Source organism: Sinocyclocheilus rhinocerous, unplaced genomic scaffold (genome assembly GCF_001515625.1).
Source record: "Sinocyclocheilus rhinocerous isolate Xijiao unplaced genomic scaffold, SAMN03320098_v1.1 scaffold1163, whole genome shotgun sequence".
In the NCBI taxonomy this organism is placed as follows: Eukaryota; Metazoa; Chordata; class Actinopteri; order Cypriniformes; family Cyprinidae; genus Sinocyclocheilus; species Sinocyclocheilus rhinocerous.
This window is the reverse complement of record NW_015642328.1, coordinates 54,047-74,670: the sequence shown is the minus strand read 5'-3', so window position 1 is coordinate 74,670 and position 20,624 is coordinate 54,047. Positions and strand designations below refer to the sequence as shown.

Here is a 20,624-nt window from a genome sequence, read left to right as displayed (position 1 = left end):
TGAAAATGAGTCAAAACACATAAAGAGCACTTTGCTAAATCTGTTTCCACAGACTTACACATACATACACACACAGTGCTATGAAATATCTAACCGCCCTGTTACTTTTCACTTTGTGAAAGCCTCTTGCTGCTGTATTACTTGTTTGATCACAGAAACACTCTTTTACATTTAGCATCAAAGAGTTTATAAGTGTCTCTCTCTTGCACTCTCTTTCGTACATCCATCTCATCCCCCTTCCACGTTCCAATTCCAATACTGCAACGCCTTCGTATCCAGGAGGGTAAAAGGACGAATAAACTCTTGGTTTTTGAGCAAGTGATACATGAAAGGAAATAGTCTGTCACGCACACACACTATATTGAGCGTCGTGTCAGCACTGCATACAGGAAGAGGGAGCAAATACAGAACAAGCTCGGTGCAATTTTTCTGTTATGGGTCAATGACAAATAAAGATGGTCAAGATCAAGGAAAAGAAGAAATGTTATCTTTTCATTCATGTTGGCTTTTGTTTTGAAAGAAAGAAAGAAAGAAAATGAATGACTAAATATGTAGAGTAGTATCACCATCAAGTAACAAACCCTTTCCTTGAATACACTTTATCATTATTTTCAAAAAATGATTCAAGGTAAAAACAAATACTGTATTTTTAAAAATGATCTTGAATCATTATTATTATAATGAATCATTAAAGTTTTTTTGGGCTACTCAATTTCACCTGAAATAACCAATAAATAAATAACTCAGTTAATTAAAAAATAAATAAATAAATAAAACATGACACATAGTCATGCATGTTCTATGATTTTCTTGTTTCATTACACCAAAATGGGTTCATGCACATTATGCTAATATTCATTTTTTAATCTAAAAAAGTTGGTTTTATTTTAATCATCATCAATTCCATTGCTTATTTCTTTAATACAATTTCCAAACCTCCTACAATTTTTTATTTAATTAATTTCAATAATCCTGAACTTTAAATACAAGGCTGAATGCCACTTAATACTTTTGGATGATGCTTTTAGGACATTATTGAAAAGTACCCAGCCAAATATACAACTCTGCTGCAGGCACAGTGTAAAATGATTGCCACGTCCAATTACTCATTGTGTATTTGAAGTGGAATAGGACATGGAAAAAACAACAACAACAACACTGATTGCCAGAATAAGTTTGAAACAATGGGCCACATAATGATTTTGCAAGCAGAAAAGCTAAAAAAAATAAAAATAGATGGCAAGAAAGCCTGTTCCTTTTGCAAACACTGTGCAAAAAATCAAGGCTTAAATTAAATCTTTATATTAAAAGTATATAAACAGACCCCACAAGTATGAAACCATTCAAAGAGCAAATTTATTCATTACTCATCATTTCATCAGACGTTGTCTCTATGTTGGATAATGATCCATTAAAGTCACGGCGTGTTTACGGCAACAATCTCTACTGCTAAACCCCCAATCCACATCTTTCATAATTGAATCTCTCTTTTATTCCATGGGCCACTTCATTTGTTTTGCTGTTAACCTCCATCAAAATATTATAATGCGCCATTTTGATATGCCTTTCAGGATACACTAAAAACTCAAAATTGCAAGTAATAAACAAACAGCAGTAGGAACAAAGCAAGTGTGGCCTTCTTTGTATTCTGCGACACGCTCCTCTGAAAGCCAGACAGAGTCCTGCTCCAGAATGCAAACTCCAATCATTACAGTCATCAATTGTGCTGTTGCTCTCCTCTGCTGTGTGAGGAGCAAAGAGGTTTGCCCCACTGTATCACCTGGACAAATTGATAAGTGGCTAAAAGATGAACCTTCTCTCCCTGTGAGTGCCCGTCTGTGGAGAGCTGATAAGGCGAGATGCTCCTCAATTGGTAGTAAAGAGAAAATGGAAGTGACAATTTTTCGTAGCTGATTGTTTCATCAATATCAGAGTCGATATTTTCAAGTCTGCCGCTAAATAGTGTGGGATCTTTTTCGGAACAACTTCATTACTTTCGGTTTAATCTGTGTCTCACGGCGTGTCGTTTAGCAAGTGCAAAAGAATAAGAAATAGCTGTGGGATACATTTAATGGAAAGTTAGCAAGTAAACAAAATGGACACGCATTTGCAATACTGCATATGTTTTAGAGTGCACTACATAATGGTAATTGAGAAACAAGATGGGTTTGATTCTTTGTTGCATTATTACAGCACTTATAGTATAATAAAGACACTTTCGCTTTAGATTATGGAGAAAGCGAGGAATCGTGTTTTATGATGTTTTGTTTATCGCACTAATTAGACTAGCATGGAGGGCTGAAGTTTCAGCAGCTTGACATTTGCAAACGCCTTATTAAACAGAATGAAATCTTACTCATAACCACGAGATCTAAAAATGCCTTTAAACAACACAACAATCATCCGGTCGAGGAACTGAACTCAAATAAACCGACTACAATTAGTCCTTCAAGTCGCTCATTGCTACTTAAAATACCGACAGAAGATTTTCAATTTCCCACAGCCTTTCAATTAGGTTTGCTGATACAGGCGAAATCTTGAGGGAGCCTGGTGTCCGTGGGACATCTGCGTTGAAGAGCTGCTGTGTTTCCAGAGTAGTTTATGGAGATATCAAACATGTTGATGAGGCAGAAAGCGCTCTTTAATTCACTGCTAGCTGCTGATTTGCCTGCCAAGGCTATCGGGTCCACAAAACACCGACAGCTGCCAGACAATACTTAATCTACCCAGAACTTGCTACATCGACACTCTTATATGGCAAACGGAAAACAACATGGGGGGAGAACTTATATGAAACAACTTTGCTGACAGTAAACAGAGTCAAAGTTTCTTTCAGAAGTACAAACACACAATTGAAAAGAAAAAATGCACGGTGAGTTTGAGACTGAACGGCCTTCAGTGGTTCATATCGCGGTGTGTTTCAAGGACAGCGCTGCTCTGTTTTCTTGCTTTTTAAAACAAAAAAGAAAAAATGATGAAGGTCCTAAACACTTGGATGTGAGACACATTCAGATAATGATTTATGGTGTACAGGTAACAAACCAAAGAGTACAATGCAAAGCACTTTACAACACCGTCTAGTAGAATTTTTCATCTTTCCATTATGCACACAGACCTTGAGTGTATAAATATAAATATACAGGACATATAAAAGATTCTATGCGAAGTCAAGAGGATCAGATGCCTCATAACTCTAAAAAAATACAAATAAAAGGAAGGCAGCTGCTTATCACATTGAGTTTGATCTGTCATGTGAGCAGAATATGAGTAGCCACATCCTCAGGTAGGTCACAAGACAAAGACATTTGTGTTTAGTCTGCGTCTGATGCTGATCAGTCAAAATGTTATCTAAACAGCCCTCTGCGACATTATAAAGTACTCCACCTTGAGCCGACGTCCACAAGATGTTATTTACGAAGATCCGTTCTGCAGACCAAAGCAAAGCTGAGAGATGCGATGAGATTTTTTTTCCAATTTTCCAATTTGCTTTGTCAACAGAACGAGAAAGAGCTTATTTCAGGGGGAAGTGTGGTGCAAAACGTGCCGAAACGGCACGCACCACTGCGTCTTCTCTCCAGTGCAAGTGGAAAACTGAAGGAGAAAGTCAAGCCGTCACAAAATCATCTACACTCTGATGGTTCATTACACTTTATTGGTTATTAGATCACCATTACCCGGAGGGGGCAATCCGATTATGTGGGCTACATCTCGTTAAAAACACAACTCATACTTCCGAGCCACTAATTCAAAACGCACATGAAATGTGCGCACATGCTAATGAGATGCAGAATGGGCATTTAGCTTAGAGAGTAAACTGACAGGAAAACCATAAACTAGAATTTCCCAAAGAAAATTCTCAGAACTGAGTGGAACATCCTGGTTCTGGGAGTTAAAAATCATATTCATTTGCTCCACACCGAAATTGGACATATAAACCTGTCAATTTAGACCATTAGTGGTGGGGATTTTTCAGTGACTCTTTCTGCAAGTTGCTCTGATGGATACAGCGACTGTCAGCGACTGTATTACTCATTCAACCAATTTGAACGTTAAAACATTAACATTGTCTTCCATTCATACAAATACGAACACAAAAGATCAGAAACGCAAACATGCTAAATTTTGCATTCTTCTCAAGTCCAAGTTTTTTGATGTAATTAGATCATTTATAAGTAATTCGTGAGATTTTTTAAATACACTTATTACTACTATATACACTATTTTTGATCAAATAAATGCAGCCCTGATGAGCATAAGCAATTAAAAACATTTCAAAAATTCTCAAAAATTTGAATGGTACCTTTTGCAATATTGTGATTCATCAGAGTTGGTTAGATTAAAACTCTTTATTAACATTTTTTATCCTTTAAGGAGAACAAACACTGTTGGAAAAGCAACCTACAAGGGTTGCATTGTGACATCTCAAGAGACATAAAGAGGTTCTCCAGAGATGGTCAGAGGGGGACTGGGTCAATAGGGTTATATCTTGACATGCTGCTCCATGTAGTGACTGCATGTATTCCATGTGTGTGACCTGCCTCTCTTCTCGCACATGTTCTCACCCTAACAAGCAGAGGTGCCGTGTGATCAAGGGTTCAGGCTTTGGAGCCCGAATGGTGGACTGAAAGGAATCCCACCCTTTGACGATGTTTACGGCGTAAAGCTTAGTTAGGCAGTTTCAGAAACAGTTGATTTTCAAAGCAGACTTAGAAAAGACAAGAGACTGCTCCCTGTTTTGCTCTAACCCCCGTCACCCCCAAGCAGTTGTTCCCATGGTTACTGCAGCTGCCACATTCCGCAAGTCGTCATGTGAAACAACACAGAGTTTGATCTGACATGTTTCACTCACTAAAGACATCTGTCATTTCTGAATGAACGCTATACCTCATCTAGCAAACATGAATATGATCTGATGAGTGCACAGCGATGTGCATGAAAAGATCACAATTTATGACTCATTTCTTTTGAACTCGAATTTGCATGTGTACTGTAGTTTTTATGATGTTATGAGTGTGTTGCTGATGAGAGAGCATTTCTAAAGGAAACTAATTCACAATGAACCCGAAAATAAAATCATCATTACCTTCATAAATTACACAAATGAATGAACGGGGGTAGGGTGTTTATATCTTTTATGAAATGCATTAATTGTTTATCAGGACCAAATATGCAGATTATAATGTTTTTTAGCCTTTGAAAGAACGTGTATTTAACAGAGGCAATCAAACACACTTCTGAGTGTGTTTTGAATAAAAGCCCCCTAACATCAAAGTAACCCATTTATCGCAGATCTGGTACAATGATTTATTGAATTTACTAAATTTTTTAAGGTAAGTGGTTGCAGTCAATTTATTTTAGCTACATTTAAATAAACAAATTTAGTTGACTAACTTTCAACATATTTTTTTTTTATTAAATGTAGCTAAAATAATTTGTTTGCAACCACTTACCTTAAAAAAACAATTTTAGTATAATTTTTTTCAGTGCAAGCACTGCAGTCCGTAATGATTTTATGGAGTAAACTGAGTGTTATCAGTGGCTTTTTACACTTTACACTGAATATTGAATGTTCAGACTTTTGCAAAATGTTATAATGCAATTAATATATATATAATATAATATGTTTGGGGTCAGTAACATTTTTTAATGTTTTTGAAAGAAGTCACCAATGCTGCATTCGTTTGATCAAAAATACAGTAAAAAAGTAATTAACTAACTAACTAACTAACAACTAACTAACTAACTAAATAAATAAATATGGGAAAAATAATAATTTGAATATATTTTAACCTGTTAACCTGCACCCCCCATTTTGGGACTCACAGCTGAAAATGACCTACCTAACTTAAAATTGTAACTTCAGAGTTGATAATGCTCAAAAAGATAAAAAGTTATAGACACTGAAGTGCCTTGAAAAAAATTGTACCACACTGAATTTTTTTTAAAATTTCATATAAAAATACATGAAATCAGTCCTGGAGCAATCCAGAAAAGTAATGGGTTGAAAGGAAACATATTTACCAAATGTATTGAAGGGTTCTACAAACTATTTTAGTCATTAATACATACCACCGCATAGTTTTTCAATTATAAAACAATAGACAGAATCTTAGACATCGTATAAGTGATTTATTTGAGCACTAGAAAAATACAATAAGAATAATTTTGAGTAAAAAAAAGAAATAAGAAAAAAAAAGAATTAACTATGCCAAGTACATCCTGTGATTGCTAGACATAATCAAAAGGAATCAAAGGAATTACCATCCATATTACAACGTTATTGTTTCGTTGGACTAAAAGTGCTCTGTGGGATGTTGTTCAGTGGACTCTTACCTTTCTAACTAAACCGGGATTTACAGCTGTGGATGCGTTTATGACTCGTTATTACGATGGATCTGGTACATACTGCGTTTTGATTATGCATGCTTTGATGTGTACTGCTTACACAAATTTAGCAAATACATTCTTTATAAGCTTTCCATTGAAAAACAGCGATCTATCTTCGATGATTGAGGCTTAGACCTTTAGAATGATATATAGTTTGTCAAGATTAATTATGTCCCTTTTCATTTAATCTATTCGTAAACATTGACATGTGCAAACAAAAATCATTCAGTGCGCCGGTGTTCTGACAAATAATGCTACCTATCAGATTATGCTACCAACACTGTATTTATCCTACTGTAAGGTTAGGTTTAGGGTTGGTGTAGGTGTACATGATAATAAAGGCTCACACCTTATTAATATCATGCTGGAAGCAAAATCTGATAGGTAGCACTTTTTGCTATCGAATTATGCTACCATCTGTTTTAATGGGAGGTAGCAAAATCTGACAGGGTAGCACAAATCGTCAGAACACCGGCGTCCAGGTGCGGGTTAACATGTTTTAAAATGTAATTTATTCCAGATGGCAAAGCTGAATATTCAGCATCATCACTCCAGTCTTCAGTGTCACATGATGCTGATTATTGTGAAAACATTTGAAAATGTTGAACACACTGCTTCTTAAAATTCTTTGAAGAATAGAAGGATCTAAACAACAGGATTTTGTAACAATGTAAAAAGACTTGCAATTTCTATTTTTACTAAAGTTGTCATTTCCATGCTCAAAGCATTGTCTAAAAAGAGCTTACTTTTTAGATATTGGGGGAAATATCGTAATTTCTGTGAAAAAAACATGTGATGTCATGCACCTTATTTCATGCACTTAGGTTATTTCTGCATAAACTAGTTACAGCATAACATCTGTATGGATCCAATTAGATATTTCCTATATAACACCTTTCACACTCATATGGTGCACTAAAAAAAGGTGTGCCATTGTTTCCACCAAAGGTCTAGTATGCAGTTATGAACATATGTGATGCTTTTCTTAGATCTCCTCACAGCAACACCCCTTTTGTATTGTCTCTGATCAGCTTCTCACTCAAAGCGATGCTGGCGCTGTGCCATAATTTGTTGCGCTGGACTTTATATCAATTGGCATCATGTGAAGCCATTTCGGGCTGTCATTCTTCATTGGCTTGTCTGCAAACAAAACGGTCATTAGGGATAAGAACTACTCAAAGTGATGTAGTTTTCCTAAATTATGGATGCAGTGATTTGGTCGGTGACAGAAGCATAAGACTACGCCAGGCTGGAGACAGAATTGTCTGACTTCACCTGTCTCTCTAACCAGGACTGATAACCACTGAGTTAGGATTAACATAAGCACGAAAATGCATTCACTTTTGTGAATTGCAAATGAAGCAGTTAACAGTTGTAAGATAAAACCGATGATTAGAGAGCACCAGGTAGACAGACAGAGCTACTCAGTATGCAGATTTGCATACAATATTTGGAGTACATGCTAAAGTAATTAAAATGATTTGAAGCGCTTTACAAAAAGATTAGCAAACACTCATTAACACTTTGATAAGATGGACAGCTCTCTCCATTCAACAAGCCAAGAAGCATCGCCGAGTAATCCAAACAAACAGCTGGAAATCACAAATTAGACAAAGTTTCTTTCTCATTAAAAGTGGAACTGATGTAACGCAGCTTTCCAGTGTCACAATGTCACTTTTATGACCTCAGAATTCATTTACAAATCACTCTAGTTTAAAGGAGCATCTATGAATTGACGAAGACTTGGTTTTTAGCAGTGGTTCAAAATGTAGTTCAATTAGCTTTCAAACAAAATATGGCAATAGCAACCCCAAGGTCATAGGGGGACTAATAAATATGTCTCCTTTGAATGCAATGTAAGTAGCTTTGGGTAAAGGTGCGTGCCAAATGCATAAATGTAAATGTGAAATGTCATTACTGCCCCTCATTATCACTTTTATACATGTGGGTAAAGCCAATCAAATTCCCACTCACTAACATAAAGCCATTTAACTCAGCCGTGACCTGTTGGAATTCTCCAAGGTGCTTCACCGTCAGACTTCCCTACAATCCTTAACTGCTTTCTTCTCTCTTCTCTTTGACTTTGACACAATAACTTTAAAAGACAGATTTGTAGGTCTTCAGTTGCACCACCCTGGATCATACATTTCGCAATGCCTTTGGAGCGACTCCCTGAAAATCAATGATAGAGCCGGTCCACACCATTTCTTGATTATCAGCCATCCAAGCTTCCAGCTAGAGAATCAAGGCTTTTTCTCTACAAAAGGAAAAGACTGAATAAAACAGCCAGAGATTCGAAGTCCAAGAAGTGAAGCCTCTGGACTTCAAGCGTCAAAAATATCAGAAAGAACTCTGGTTTATCTGCAATACCTTTTTACTTTGCCTCAACCCGGCTGTCAAAGAATTCAAAAGTCAACGCAAGGAAAAACTCGACATATAGAGCTGAAAACTAAAGGTATCCCTTTTTAGCCTAATTGTTGGTACATTTGAGTGGATAATACGAGTAGGTAATTTTAACCTGTCTGATGGCTACTAGGAATTGTTAGGTTGTTCTAAGACTGATGTCTCCTACTGTGGATCGTGGGATATTTAGTTTCCAGAGCACTTAAAACTTTGTCCACCACAGGTCTTAAAATCACAGCAGGACTAAAATCACATGCATTACCTCAGAAATGAAAAGAAAAGGAAAAGACGTTCAGCGGCTTCACAGCATGCTGTAAACATGACTTTTTCCTCTGAGAACACTCAGCTGTTGTTATCTCAAATTATCCCTAGACTCTTTGAAACCCTACTTGTTCAGCAAATTTTATCATTTAATCACTGGACAAAACCATTTGGCACAGGACCAATCAAACTTTCCTCTTAACTACCGGCAGAAAGGATTTTATTGAGTTACAAACCATTCAGAGAAAATTATGGTACCTTGCTGGCTGTGGCAATGAAACAGTCCCTTAGTTTTTTTGTGTGTTTTTTTTAATTCAGAATGGCATTACTAAAAGCATTTTTCTTAAATACAAAAAGAAAATAAGCAAATGGAGAGGAATCACATGAATATTTCATTGCATTTTCAGCAGACACTGATGGATGCATAAGAAGTTGATGATTGGTTTTGGGCTAAATCCTGCAGAGAAGTTTTGGGAAACAACGGTCTAGTGAATTGTTGAATATAATATGGATTTGATGCCCGCTGGCCACGAGCAACACTGCTGAAGCAGGCAGGTGCACTTATCTATTTCTGTGAGGCATCTATAAATCAAAGCTGAATAAATCCCTCTGTAACATTTACAGGACTGAAAAAGAAATACATATTGCCTTATGGTTGTGATTGTGTTATATACCACTATGCAGCATTATAAGATCATTTTGAAATAATTTTTGGAGAGAGCACTGATAAAACAAGTAGAGTTCATAAGAGCAAAAATGAAGGTAAAAAAACTCATATTCCTTTACATGTAAAGAAAGGAATCCAGTTCAGCGCTGCCCACAAATGTACTAAGAAAATGTAGGCCTAAATCTAAAATTTTAGTGTAATTAACTATAAATTCTATACATTTTATTGAATAAAAATATATAATTTAGTAAAATGTATGTATATATATTCTGTCATTATCATTCAAAAGTTTGGGGTGATAACTAAAAATGGTTTTGACTTATGCTCACCAAGGCTGCATTTATTTGATTCAAAATACTGTGAAAATATTATTACAGTTTAAAATAACTGTGATGGCAATCAAATGAGAGTGTTCAGTATCAAATGATCCTTCAAAAAACATTTGAATATGCTATTAGATGCTCAAGTAACATTGCTTATTAATATCAATGTTGAAAACACTTGTACTGATTATCATTTTTTTTTTTGTGGAAATGGTTATTGTCAGACTCTGTTCCTTGTTTTGTGTGTGTTTTGCTCCCCCATTTGGTCCTTCCTGTTCCTGTCCCCATTTAGTTCTATTCGTTCCAGGTGTTCCTTGTTATTAGTTATCCTCCTTACCTGTCTGCCCCTCGTTATCTGCCCTATTTGAGTTCTAGCCCGTTCTGTTCTCCCTTGTCCGGAATTGTACATGTCTACCCTTGCTACGTGTGTTTTCCTTGTTCCCTGGATGTTATTAAAACCTATATGTTTGAATTCCACTCCTCGTCTCCTCGCTCCTTCGTCTCCGTGCTCCCCACCGTAGCGAACAGTGACAGATATATGATTTTATGATTCTTTGATGAATGGAAAGTAAAAAAAAACTATTTTTATTATAATATCCTTTACTGTCACTCTTGATCATTTTAATGCATAAAAGTAATTTTCTTTAAAAAAACAACAACTTAGTGATTCCAAACTTTTATTAGCAATTAACTGTGATTAACTGTGATTCATTAATTGGCAATGCATGTAATTAAATTAAATTACCACTCAATTTTTTAAACATATTATAAAAAATAAAAAATAAAGCACTATACACAAAAAGACAGGAATGGGGGAAAATGGTTTGTGTTTGATCTTTTTTTTTTTTTTACACAGAAAAGCGTGTGCTGTGGATAACACAGCTCCTCTCACCGAATCTGAAGGTACAGCTTGAGGGGGAGGTCACTCTAAATGAACACATTTCCTGTCTGATTTCTGTACAGACCCCCGGTTACTGAATTGCAGGGGAGGCAGTCAGACAGACTGCAATTTTTCCTAGAACATACAATTACCATCTTCGTGAGGTGAATGCAAAACGACACAATGAAGTACTTTTGGAAATAATACTTCCAGTCTCACCCTCCCCGAGTGTTTCAGTAAATATAGAGGCTTACATGCAAGAAGAATAAAAAATCCAATAGAAATGGCCTCAGCATACTGACATGAGGTACCTGTGTCTTTCATCTGTGCCATCAACGAGATCGGCCAGTTTATTTAGCTGGAGCGATTTTGATTCCTCATAAATCTGCTCATCTCACTTGACAGCATATGCTGTGAGGAAAGTGGGTCATGTAGGGCAGGTCTGGGCTGAGTGGCAAGCCTGTCACAGATTAAAACATGTGGTTGGACAAAATAATGCAAATTCGTGCCCTGCGGCTGCCAGCTTTCTTTAATACGAAGTTTTTTGGCAGTCCTTCGAGAATTGCCAGGAAGATCGCTGGGGAAGCTTTCTTACCATTATCATTAGCTGGAATACATTAACGTCGACTCTGTGCACTGTTTTCAGGTGGCCAGAGTAAAAGTGTGCATGTACCAATCAATGTCAAGGTTAATGAGACAACTAGAAAAAGAAAATACTGGGAAGTCACTGAAATTCAACCCGTTTTGAGCAAAACCCATGAGGAAGCGTCAATTTCCTCCTTGTTTACGCGTCTGAGTTTCCTAAACTAAACCCTGAGGATCAATGCACTCTGATCGGAATGACCTTCCCGGGCATCTGCATTTTTTATTCTCCATCTGTGTTCACATTATGCTCTATTTCAGACATGGCTCGCATTCATCTGCTTTCAACTGCTGGCCAATTTAACGCAATTTCCAGATCAAAAATACCTTAGGGGGATTGCGTTACACCACTCTCATCCTTGCCTGTAGCCACGGCGGAGCCCGTCAGTACGCTATCACAGAACCCAAATAAGGCATTAATTGTAAACTGATTTGTTTTAGATTTGCTGATTTGAAAAAAGTGTGACTGTGTAGACATATATGATATAACAGATACAGAGATGTGGAGACATATAGGAAATACAATGTGATAGTGAGCAATATAATATAAAATATAATACAATCTATCTATCTATCTATCTATCTATCATCTGAATTTGCTGTTCTCTTATTGTTTTTTTAAGCACTGAACATCTTTATAATATGAAGTGATATAGGTAATATAAAGTTCATAATATCTGTCACATGCTGAGAAAAAGATATTAAATATAGACTTGCTACAGAAAACATGTTTCAGGCGTATATGGAATATTGATTTTCTACAAGAAAATGCACTATAACAAAGAGTCAATCCATTATTGTTAACCATTTTGTATGTATGTATTTATTTTTGCTGTCTTGTATTAGAATTATATTATGTTTTAGAACTTATAGTGTCAATAAAAACAAAACCATCAAAATAAATCAAAATTATGGAACAAAATGTACTGTACACAGTATGTGCATTAAGTTCTTAGAATATACTAATTGATTCGATTAATATACAATGCAAACATGTATGCATATGTGGCAAAGGACCGTGTCATTTCTGATAATAAGAGAGTGATTATTTATAGAGGTGGCCAGGTGAAGGTATAAGATACAGGCCTGGAGTGTTTCGATTTTCAAACAACATTAGAAGGTCATATTAGACTCTGAAATATTGATTCATAACTCAGCAGTATGAGAGATTAAAGCTGGATTCTTTTGATGAGGTTGACCGTGAAAACAAAAACTCAGAACGCATTTAGAACAGCCTCCTCTATGTCAAGTTAATTTATCCAGCTGGGCTTTTTTACCACAATGACCACACATAGAGCAATGATCTGATCAGAGCTGCCAAACCAGCTGTGAATCTTAAACTAGCACACACTGCTGAATGTGGCAGGTAAACTAAACAGCCATATAAGTAGAGAAAAGGTGGAGAAAAGGAAGCAGAAACATTGTGTTGCACCTGCATTCCTAAACTACAGTTGGAATAAAGCCATGTGTGATTGTGCTGTGATTAGCTCTACCGATGGATTATGGAAATAGGCTTTTGAAAAACTGAGTTATATAAGCACAACAGCTTCCTATAATTTTATCCACTTCTGTTTCTAGCTTTTCAGTGAATAAACTGATTAATATTTGTGTCACAGGAATTTTTTTTTACTTGTTTCTAAAGTTTTCTTAGTGAAGGGCATTAACGGTGGACCTGAAGACATGGTTTGCAAACATTCTTGTTTTATGCCACATTCAGTTAAGCATACATATAAATAAAAATTGTCAACATTAAGGTCACAATAAGTATCTGTAAAATGCTGATATACATTTTTATATAATACATGTTTTATTAAATATATATTAAAATTATAAAATGTGATATAGGCAACATAAAGCTCATAATATCTGTCACATGCAGAGTAAAAGATAAATAAAGATATTAAATATAGACTTGCAACAGAAAACAAATTTTGGTTGTACGTGCAATATTTATAAGAAATAAGTATACATACATACTGTACATTTTTGAATTACCTTTATATATAATTAACATAAATTCAATTATAAATATATAAAATTATACATTACATTGTCTTTAGCCCTATTCATTAAATATATCAAAATATATATAAAATATATAAAAAATTGTGGTAAACCCCAAAAGACTCGAATGAAACTCATTAAATGAACCTGCTTTAAAATCAGGAATTATGTTTTCTTTCCGGTCATATAATGTACTCTGCAAAGCATTAGACTCAGATGCATTTTAATTGCAGTAAATGCAAACTTCATGAAAACCTGATGCAAATACCCCTTCTGCAGCAAAACGTCAATAGCAAACCATTTTAGAAGATTGATGGTCCAAACCTGAAAACTAGGTGCGTGAAGACGTCAATAAATTACCCTGTTACCTGCAACAAATTCCTCTGTGGATTTCTTCTGTATAAACAGGAACTAAATATTTGCATTTATAATATTTAGATGGAAAAAAGAGCCGCAGACCCCCCACAACCAGAGCGTTCCGGTTTAGTCACATCGCTTTTTCACGTCTTAAGAGTTTGTCAGAATGAAGTATATCCCACCCTCTCTTTGGTATAGAAACTGTAAACTCCGAGCAGCAAATGGAACAAGCTGGGCAATTGTATTCACTTTTCTCACTCAGAATCGTTCTGCACTTTAAGGCTGAATGGAAGTGGAGTGGGATGCTTGTGGCAGGGGCCATTCAGCGCAGGGAGGTTTGCAGGATTGAAAATCAACAGGCAATGTGTAGTTATGCTGCTCACTGATTAAAAGAGATCAACACCATTGATTTTCTGTACACTTAAATCATTCTCTCTTATAGGATTTCAGTCAACAGCTTTGGTGGCAAAGACTGCTGGTGTCGGAGCCATTTATCCTTTCCCTCTTCTGTCGATATGTGGAAAGGGCCCAGCGACGTAATTCAGTTAAAATGGCTGGCCCATCATTGGACCGTGTCATTTTAAGGCCCCCGTCTATTTGGCCAAAGTGCAAGTTCCTAAACCCAAAAGACATTGGTTAACATTATTTAAAACGGCAATAGCGAGCGTGTTTTGCTTTGTAGGGGGTGAAAAAGACCTTTAAAGCAAATTGAAACATCCCGTCCACTCGTGTAGCGGTAATACAACACGGGGGCACAAGCAATTTGTAGAAACGCTTCGTTTTTTACCCTAATTACACACTTACTTCCAGCTGTGCAGCTGGTGGAGGGAAGCTATTTGCTCTTAATGAGTATCCAACGGTCTTACAAAAAATACGTAATGCTATGCAGATGCTGCTGTTCGTATTAGGGAAGTAGTGAATTCCAAATGCATTTAACTTTAGTTATTCGAAACTTTCTTTAAGTGTTTAACTCTTAAGGAAGACAGAGGAACAGAATGGCAATTTCAAATGAATGTGTGATGAGTGTTCCAATCAACCGGAACAGCAGGGACATCTTCACGAGAGTCTCTCCTCGCCTCTTCCTCTCTCTCCAGCAGAAGACGTCTAAATTAAAGACATTTAGCAGACGCTCTTATCCAGAGCGACTTACAAAAGTGCATCATTCTCGCCACGGTCAACAGATGGCAAACATGCTGACATGAATGGTTTACCGGTAGTAGGGAAACAATGGCTGTAAAAAGGCTAAGTCTCTCTCTGTGTGTGTGTGTGTGTGTGTGTGTATGTCATGAATGGTTTTATAATTGTCAAAATAATAATTCTACAACAATGCATGACCCTATAGGAATGCAAACAGGGTGTCAAAATGACTCGTATTGGATTAATTGGTTTTCTACCATGAAAAGGCAGCTGTTCAAATGTTCCAATTTTACTTGATTATACACAAATGTTTGAATGTTCAGTAATGTTCATTTGTTCACTTTATATTTAATAAAAAAAATTAAATTCAATATAAGTAATTATAACTATAACAAATGTGTTTTTATGTGAGACATTTTAATTTGCTTGCAACTTTTTGCAGACTTTATATAGCTAAGATCGCCGCAAACAGCATCAGCAAATCTCACACAAAACGTTTTCACACTTCTGTCCACAGATTTTGGCAGATTTTACACTCTTCCCTACTGAGGGAATGAGACCAGTACTAGTCAAAGGTTTGGAAACATGGTTTGATGATGTATGTTTGCTATGAAATTTTGATGATGTGATGCATGCATGTATGATATGAAACTGATGAAATCATTTCAAGTAATTTCGATGAAGACAGAAAATTATGATAATTATGTCATTTTTAACATGTAACTGACATAATATATGTAACTATATGCAATAATATGTAACTGACATCACTGCAAACCACAAACTGTAATTCTTCTTGCTCTGTTCTGGTTTGAAACAACCACTTTTCACAATCCAATCACTTTCTGATGGATAAAATCAAGCCCCACCCACCTTTACCTGTTTCACTGAAAAGTGTCACACTACAGAAGTAAAATAAGTTTAAAATGATGTTCTTTGTTTGACTTTGAGATAACAAGGGCTATGAAGTGAGGGTGTGACAAGACCTGTTATGCTATTTGGATGAATGTGTCACATGGACAGAATACATGGCGAGAAGCAGATGGCATGTCTATATCTTCACTTCTTCTGACTGAAGACACATCAGATGGCTTTAAAAGTGAGAAATGCCAAAATTTACAGTGGACAGATGTTCCCTGCTTTGATGTGTGGAGATGCAAGATGTACCAATCAAGAGTTAAAAGGACAGTTCACCCAAAAATAAAAAACCTGACATCATGTACTTCCAAACCTGTATGACTTTCTTTCTTTAATTTCTTTCTTTCTTTCTTTTTTTTACATACAATAACCATACAATAAAAGTCAATGGGGGTGTTGTTGTTTTGGACTTCACTGGCTTTCATTGTATATACAAAAACAGACTGAAAAAAACTCTTCAAAATATCTTCTTTTGTGCTCCAAGTATAGAAAGAGAGTCACACAGGTTTGGAACAACATGACAACAATTAAAATTTTTCACGTGAACTATCCCTTTAAAACTCACAATACAAAGTTCCCATACTTAGCCCAAGGGGATTAATAATGGTATAGTCATGAGGTAGCATTTTAGTCTAAATTGTGATATTAATTTGACCCCGTTAGATTATATGGTTTGTTAAGGCTCAAGTTAAAGTGATTGGTTAGCAGACTCCATCACAGAGGTTGCCATTTCAGAGGTGGCATGTTTGAAGGGCAACAGCACTGACATTTCCCTTGTTGCCGGAAACTATCTAACAAGGTATTCCATGGTGTCACCAGCTGCTCAGTTCAGAAGTGTAAGAGAGACAAGCGTTTACAGCTGAAAATAGCTCACTCATTATCAGCGCTGAAGAAATTAGTGGAGGGAGACTTCCATAATCAGCCCAAAATAAAACAGCGACATTTTGATCCATCGTCACCTACTACTCTTCCCAAAGTTGAAGGCAAACATGATAAAGGTTTAAAATCATTATTAAAGCGGATTTACGTTCCAAGGACTAAACGGTTAGTGCTCAAATCTAAAAAGAGACCAAAGACGTAATGTGCCCTGTATAGTGTTCCAAATGCAAAGATTAATTCCACACCAGTACATGCTAATCAAAGGCAACTCCCAATCACTAGTTACGTAAGTTTCGAAACTGCCTATAAAATACGGCAGCTTAATTCCCTTTACTCTAGAGTTGTGCTCTAGATTTAGTTCATTTGGCAGAAGAGGCTTATTTCCATCAGCGCTACACTGCTATAATGGGGCGAGTATGTATGTGTGTGTGTCCATATATGTCATAAAGGGTAAAGGCAGGGGGTGAGGGTTTAGTGAAATGCCCTTAGTTATATTGCCCATTACAGAGCCCCAAGAACCCCAAGAGTCCCAGTGGACCACCAACATAGGCCACAATAAAACTAGTGGACAGATGGAGATAGCCAAAGAAATATTCCCCATTCACATTCTGACAAAAAAAGACATCCAGTCCCCCATTAAACTACAAGGTCACTTGTTTATGTGCAAACGTAATAAGATACGACTTTTTTGTTTGTTTACTATCAGTTTCAATACGTCGCAGTAATCTATACTGTACAGTTAGAAACTTTCGGATATGTTGAACTGTGTTTAGTAAATCAGGAAATTTTTAAAAAGCATCAATAATTTACTACTTTTCCAGAAAGTTCGCAAGAGCAGTGTTTTAAAAAAAATAAAATTGTAACAGTGTAAAAGTTTTTAGTCACATTTATCTATCACACATATTCTTGTCTATTAATTAAAATTATCTTACACATAATTTTTACTGTAATATTACACATTGTCACAAGTGTGTTGAAATGTTTATAAAATTAGGGAATAATAAAATGCAACAATTAATTAGAATTTTTCAGTGAATTGAATATGGCCAAAAGTATGTGCAAAACATTTTGAATAAAAAAACAAACAAACAAAAAAATGCATATGCGTGTGAGCTTAGGTGTCTACATTTTTCGATATATATTGTTTGTGGAGTATTAATAAAAAGAGGAAACACTCTAATGACCTCATTGTTCATTTATGAGCTAAAGACCCCTTGATGACAAACACTGTCTGAAAATTAATCCTTTTGTCTTTCAGAAAAGCAGGTTAATTACCAAACCAGCATCCATTACATGAGTGCTGAATTATTTACATTATGGACACATCCGGCCAAATAGAAGCTCTCACCATGTATAAACTGTAGGAAAAAAGCTGCTGGGCTTCCGTGTGGCATACATATTGATTTTTAATAATTTGAAAAGAACATTGTGCAGCTCAGCAAAATAAAACCCACCACTTCTGAAGAAATCCACAGTTGATATGGCTGTTCTGAATTTTATTTAATTTTTTTTATAATGCAGCTGTGGAGTGACAAACTTCATATTGTCACTGACACAATACAAAGATTAATGTAGAAGTGAAACTGTGCAACTCAAAACAGAGCCATCTGAGAGACATCATTATTCTTGGATTGATTATTTACAAGGACGTGTAACAGAAAGAAAAAGAAACCACCCACAAGGTATCCACTCACAGAGGTGTTGCGTTCTATGAAATGCAGAGAACGCTAACACCCTGTCGACAACCTAAATCTCTCCCATTATAATCAATGCAGCACTGACGCATACACTGGAAGCATATGTTGTGTCGCATTGAGATTGTCTATTTTTGAGATGCTGCATAGCTACTCCTACCACTTAATTACCCATGTCTGTATGTAAAATTTCTATGAATTTTATTTGTAATGTATTCAAGCCAATGCCTTTGGTTTATTAATTAAGGCTGTTAAAATAAGTATTTTATACACACCAATGCTTCAGCTAAAAATACATTTAAACAATAATATTGTGAAATACTATTACATTTTAAAAGATAATTTATCTCTCTGATGACAAAGATGAATTGTTCAGCAGTTATTACTGCAGTCTTCAGTGTCACATGATTCTTTAGAAAATCATTCTAATATGCTGATTTGCTGCTTAAGAAATATTTCTTTTTATCATCAATGCTGAACACAGTTGTGCTGCTTAATATTTTGTTGTGTAAACTGTGATCTTTTTTTCCAGGATTCTTTCATGAATAGAAAGTTCATAAGAACCACATTTATTTGTGTACATTTTTGTGTAACTGTAAAAGTTTTGTCAATGTAATGCATGCATGCATGCTGAATAATGATTAAATAATTATAAATATATAAAATGCTGAAGTCATCAGCCTCACAGCTAATTACTGGTCACCCCAAATACTGGGCATCAGAAAACCAAAAACTCTACTGTGTGCTCTGGCTTTTTTTTTTTACCTTTAGAATTGAAATTTGTAGATGTGGCCGATCAAGTTAGAAGAAGCTCTGACTTACAATGTGGAGCATGAGGTAGTCTCCCAGGCCGGGGGCGCTGTCGATGCGGATCAGGATGCCATCCTTGAGTGAGGTGCTAAAGCCCACTGTCAGCCTGTCCGTACGGGTGCTCGGGCGCTCGTTGGCCGGCCAGTTAAAGGTTATGAGGCCTCCTCCTTTCCCAAAGATATATGTTGTTCCAGCTGGAAAAGACAACAAGAGAATGCAAAGATTAGCCTGCATTACTGAGGGCTTGACTCTAAACGCATTTCAACTGCAATACACAAATAATTTTATGAAACTGTGTGCAGAAAAACCTTTTAATTTGTTAAATTTAAAAAAAAAGAAAGTTTGAGCCTAATATCTTAAGACACATTTTGCTACCATGAACTTTCAGCCAAAGTGAAATATAAATTGAAGAGGCCCATACATATACACCCACATGTATATACATACATTTAAAAATGTTGATATCCCCCAACTTTATTCATTCTATTTCTAAACTAAAACATGTAGACATTTCACTCAGAAATTACTAGTAAATTGCACACATAATTACAAAGAATGGCAAATATACATCGAATTTAACATGAAAGTAGAAAGACTGAAATATATTTTTATACACAACTTCAAAAAAATCATTTTAACAGTGTGACATGGAATCCACTTAAATGTCATTCCAAATGCAGCAGAGAAAAAACAGCAGGATGAAAACCAGAATAACCCCACACATTGTCACATCCACAAACGCTGATAGTACAAGAACCAATGACGTGCCACTAAAATGTCCTCTTCAAGTTTCCCCAACTAGGCCAAAGACTTTGAGAAAAGTCCTGACATTTTTAAGTTGTCAGCGGCAGCTCTTACCCGCGTTCTGGTAGCACTAGCGATCGGATCTTAAGCATGAATAATGCCCACACCTGGGTCAGAAAAGTCATAATTCTTCAGGCTCATATTCTCAGCAGAGCCTGCTGGAAAATGCTGTGACCTATCCAAGTTAAATATAACTCTTTCCAGGGAATAACAGTAGGAGCCTTTGATGAATGAATTCTGTTATTATCATGCATTATACGAGGGAAAAGGTAAACGCAAAAGGCTTCACCTGGAATAGAGGTAGGGCAATAATTCTTTCCGATTTGGCCAGCCGCATACTGAAACTTGGGGAATGGTGTTGCAGTAAACAAAAGCATTGTTGGGTAAACTGCAGTTTCATGGTACTATTTGTTTTGGACAACAGTTTGGGGTGGGGGTGGGGGGGGGGGGATCGGGGG

General features: G+C 36.2%; 1 protein-coding gene across 2 annotated transcripts in view; it reads right to left on the bottom strand.

Moving 5' to 3' along the window:
- Positions 1–20,624, bottom strand: part of LOC107755774 (neurexin-3a-beta) — a 137,185-nt gene that overhangs the window by 69,742 nt on the left and 46,819 nt on the right. For both annotated transcript variants that reach the window (XM_016572669.1, XM_016572670.1), the window contains exon 2: positions 19,375–19,556. In XM_016572669.1, coding sequence (XP_016428155.1) covers positions 19,375–19,556 — 182 coding nt within the window. The remainder of the gene's footprint in view (positions 1–19,374; positions 19,557–20,624) is intronic.